Source organism: Aethalodelphis obliquidens, unplaced genomic scaffold (assembly GCF_003676395.1).
Source record: "Aethalodelphis obliquidens isolate GAN/ISIS:26980383/991018 unplaced genomic scaffold, ASM367639v1 scaffold51, whole genome shotgun sequence".
Lineage (NCBI taxonomy): Eukaryota > Metazoa > Chordata > Mammalia > Artiodactyla > Delphinidae > Aethalodelphis > Aethalodelphis obliquidens.
Genome location: NW_020837995.1, coordinates 10194416 through 10198594, shown reverse-complemented (window position 1 = coordinate 10198594; position 4179 = coordinate 10194416). Strand labels below are relative to the sequence as shown.

General features: G+C 40.1%; 1 protein-coding gene across 8 annotated transcripts in view; it reads right to left on the bottom strand.

Moving 5' to 3' along the window:
• Positions 1-457: 457 nt before the first annotated feature.
• HAUS2 (HAUS augmin like complex subunit 2) overlaps positions 458-4179 on the bottom strand; it is a 9617-nt gene continuing 5895 nt past the window's right edge. For 5 of the 8 annotated variants that reach the window (XM_027084037.1, XM_027084038.1, XM_027084039.1 and 2 more), the window contains 2 exons: positions 2953-3061; positions 458-1327 (listed from right to left, as the gene is read on the bottom strand). In XM_027084037.1, coding sequence (XP_026939838.1) covers positions 1163-1327; positions 2953-3061 — 274 coding nt within the window. In that variant the 3' untranslated portion in view covers positions 458-1162. Of the gene's footprint in view, positions 1328-1984; positions 2185-2952; positions 3062-3176; positions 3317-4179 lie in introns of those variants that run through there. The other 3 variants (XM_027084043.1, XR_003428205.1, XM_027084040.1) reach the window with 3 other exon arrangements.

Genomic DNA, 4179 nt, shown 5'->3' with positions numbered 1-4179 from the left:
TTCTACTACTGATATAAATGAAAGCATCCTGAGACTTAGTATACCACTCCCTTATATATGCATAATAATCTCAGGTAAAATATCTGAGCAATTTGTAACGTAAAACCTCTATAAGTTTTACAATAATGTGCCTTTTTCTTTGCTTTGCTCTACTTTCCTTCTTTGCCTATTCCTAAGGCTGCCAGTGAACACCCTCTGCAATTGCTTAGTGTGTCAGGTCCCCAAGAGCCCCCTCCCCACCTCCTGGGTTTGATGATATGCTTGGAGGAGTCATAGGACTCAGCATATGACTGTACTCATGGCTATGATTTACTACAGCAAAAGCATACAAAGCAAAACAGCAAAGGAAAAGGTGTATGGAGCAAAGTCCGGGGGAAACCAGGCACAATCTTCCAGAGTCCCTGGCAGTGGAGTACCACAGGAGGTGCTTAATTCCCCTAGCAACTGAGTTGTGACATGTGTGAAATGCTGTCTACCACAAAAGCTCATTAAAGATGCAGTGCCAGGGTTATTATTGCGGGATAGTCACATAGGTACCTTCTGCCTAGCATATACCAAAATTCTAGACTCCCAGGAAGAAAGCTGGTGTTCAGCACAAACCACACTGTACAAACGCCTTAGTCACAGCAAGCAACTCTTATCAGTGAGAGTGGAGGGAACCCTAGAAATCTAAGTTCCCAGATGCCAGCCAAGGACCAACCTTACAAGCAGGCCTTTCAAAGCATAGTGGTCAGGTCTGCTATTTTGCTGTTTTTTGCATACTTAGCGACAATCTCACAGGAATAAGCAACACACTTTCAGATTCAAGACTCTTCTAACCCGGAAACAAGCATTTTTTAAAAAAACAACATAATAAAGTCTGCTGCCTAAGATATGGTTAATGCATTCACGTTAATTATAGTTGTATTTGAGTTTTATTGAAAAGTGGAATGAAAATACATGAAAAACAAAGGAAAATTCAGTTTTGTCTTAATGAACTTGGAATCTCAGTATTTCAATATAAAGAGGGCTCTTTCAGTATTGCTAGTGGCAAAGTCTATAAATACCCATGTTATAATTGACTAGAAATGGATTTCACATGACTACATATAATTAAACAAAAATAAAAAGTTGATAATTACTTTTCATTAATAGTTTGAACATTAATTTTAGAAATAAAAGGTTAAGGAGGCACTGTAACATCATATTTATGAAGAAAATTTTCTTCAGCTAATATTCTGGGGATACAAGAGGAAATTTCCTTCTGTTGTTCTCGCCACTTGAGTATATTCTCTGCCAGTTCTGCTGTCTCAGCCACCAAAATATCCATCTCTGCTAAGGCTGTGCTCTATAACATTTGAAAGAAGGGGAAAACAGGAGAGAAATCATGTGTCATTAATACATTACTATATCATAAATAATTATGACACCAAAAGTTGACAACTCATCTTTTCCAGCCCCTTAATACAAAGGCTCCTTAAAATTGTGCTGTCCTACATGTTCTTTTTCTTTGTGAGTTCATCTCTCCTTTGTCTTCAATAATCACCTCAATGCAGATGACCCTCAATTATATTGTCAAACCTAATCTTCTTCCTAAAATTTAGTCCTACATTTCAGTTTGCTGGAAATCTCCATCTAGATGCATATTCAATATCTCAAACTTGATTTAACCACAGTTCAACAAACCATGACTGAACATTTACTGTCTCTGCAAGACATATCAAAAAACAAACTCATTGGCTTCTTTAATCTCTTGATCCTACTTATCCTCAAGTCCCCAAGGCTAGAAACTTCATTCTTTGGATGTGTCCCTTGTCCAAATAGTAGCCACGTGCTAGAAATCTGACCTCCAAAAATCTAAAAATCTACACAATCCTTTGTATTCCTATGCTTTAAATCTTTTATCTGAATGACTGTATTTATTCTCCAAGTTCCTCTGCCTTTTGTTCCTCTGCCTAGTCCTCTAACCCACAGTTCATCAAACTTTAATGTGCATAGGAATCACCTGAGGAACTTGTTAAAATGTAGATTCAGATTCTGAAGGTCTAAAGTGAATGAAGTCTGCAATTCTGCATTTCTAGCAAGCTTCCAGGTGATGTTGATGCTCTGCCCATACTTTGAGTGACAAGCCTCAGTCTACTTTATCCAATATTTTCTCCATGATTAAGGTACAGTCCTGCTCAAGTCAACCCTCTGTGCCCTTCTCTAAAAAACAAAAGAAAAAAACATCCAGTGATTCCCCAGTACTCAGACAAAGTCTAAACTTCTTAGTCTGGTTTTCAAAATATTCCATAAACTAACCCCGAGTCAATCTCCCTCTCAATACCTTGAAGCATCAGCCAAAGTGGAGTACCACTCTTCCCTCAAACTACCTGTACTCTCTAATTTTCATGGCTTTCCTCACATTGCTGCTTTCGGCTGAACTACTCTTTCTGATGCACATCCAGTTTTCACTGATTCTTCAAGATGGAGCTTGCTATTAACTCCTATTTAAAACTTTATTCAAGTATTCCTACTTCCTATCCTATTCCTAATCTCCCTAAAGTGAAAGTAATCACCTCCTTCCCTGTGTTAAAAGACAGCATCTTCTTTATAATTCTCTGCTGCACTCACTGTGCAAATACAATACTATAAAGTAGAGAGTATCTGATACTCTCTCTCACCAAACCTTGAGAATTTGAGGAGAGGGATTGGTCATATCTGTTTATCTCTCATGATACCTATAGCACAGTCCCTTGCACAATGAAGATAACACATATTTAATAAATACTGGAATAAAACAATGTAAAATGACTTCTAAATAAAGAAAAGGCATCCTGATTTAAAAAAAGTAATTTGCTCATAATATTAGCCAACAAAGAAGTTAGACAAGGAGATCACATATTTGAGATTCTAGTATAAAAGAACTAAAGATAGCTAAAAGCAATGTGAAAGGAGTTGATGAGGTACTTAAATGCTATTGGTAATACTCACCATTTTCTTCAGATTTTCATCTAAATGAGGGATATTTCTAATTATTTCAAGATGATCTTCTAATCTCTCAATGAAAGTTACTGCCAACTCCAGTAAATGCACCATGTATCTGAAGGAGGGAGAAAAAAAGTCAACTCTTTTTTTTTTTAGTTCAGGTATTTTGTGTTCTCTTTTTTCCCTTTAATTAGGACTTTTAATATGAAATTAAAAGAATTACAATCCACCCAATGAGCCGTTAATAACCTTTCTGCATTCATGGAAATATCAGTGATAAAAAAGGTTCTTCTTCCGGGCTTCCCTGGTGGCACACTGGTTGGGAGTCCGCCTGCCGATGAGGGGGACGCGGGTTTGTGCCCTGCTCCGGGAGGATCTGGCATGCCGCGGAGCGGCTGGGCCCATGAGCCATGGCCGCTGAGCCTGCGCGTCTGGAGCCTGTGCTCTACAACAGGAGAGGCCACAGCAGTGAGAGGCCCGCATACCGCAAAAAAAAAAAAAAAAAAAGGTTCTTCTCTTTCACTTTAAACAGGAATTAACTTTTCATCCAAACACAAAAACAGAAAGAGACAACACTAATCATATCTGTAGCCCAATCTAATGTTAGACAAACATCAATGTTAATAATTTTCTCATATAAGTAAAAAATTGGGACTTCGGCGCAGTGGTTAAGAATCCGCCTGGGGCTTCCCTGGTGGTGCAGTGGTTGAGAGTCCACCTGCCGATGCAGGGGACACGGGTTCGTGTCCCGGTCCGGGAAGATCCCACATGCCGCTGAGCGGCTGGGCCTGTGGGCCATGGCCGCTGGGCCTGCGTGTCCGGAGCCTGTGCTCCGCAACGGGAGAGGCCACAACAGTGAGAGGCCCATGTACCGCCAAAAAAAAAAAAAGAATCCGCCTGTCAGTGCAGGGGACAGGGGTTCAATCCCTGGTCCAGGAAGATCCCACATGCCACACAGCAACTAAGCCCGTGGGCCACAAACTACTGAGCCTGCGTGCCACAACTACTGAAGCCTGCGCACCTAGAGCCCATGCTCTGCAACAAGAGAAGCCACCGCAATGAGAAGTCCGTGCACCACAACGAAGAGTAGCTCCTGCTCGCTGCAACTTGAGAAAGCCCGTGCGCAGCAATGAAGACCCAAGGCAGACAAAAATAAAATTTTAAAAAACTTTAAAAAATAAATAAATTTTTAAAAAAGAGTGAAGAACGTAAAAAAAAATTTCTCTAGGTAAA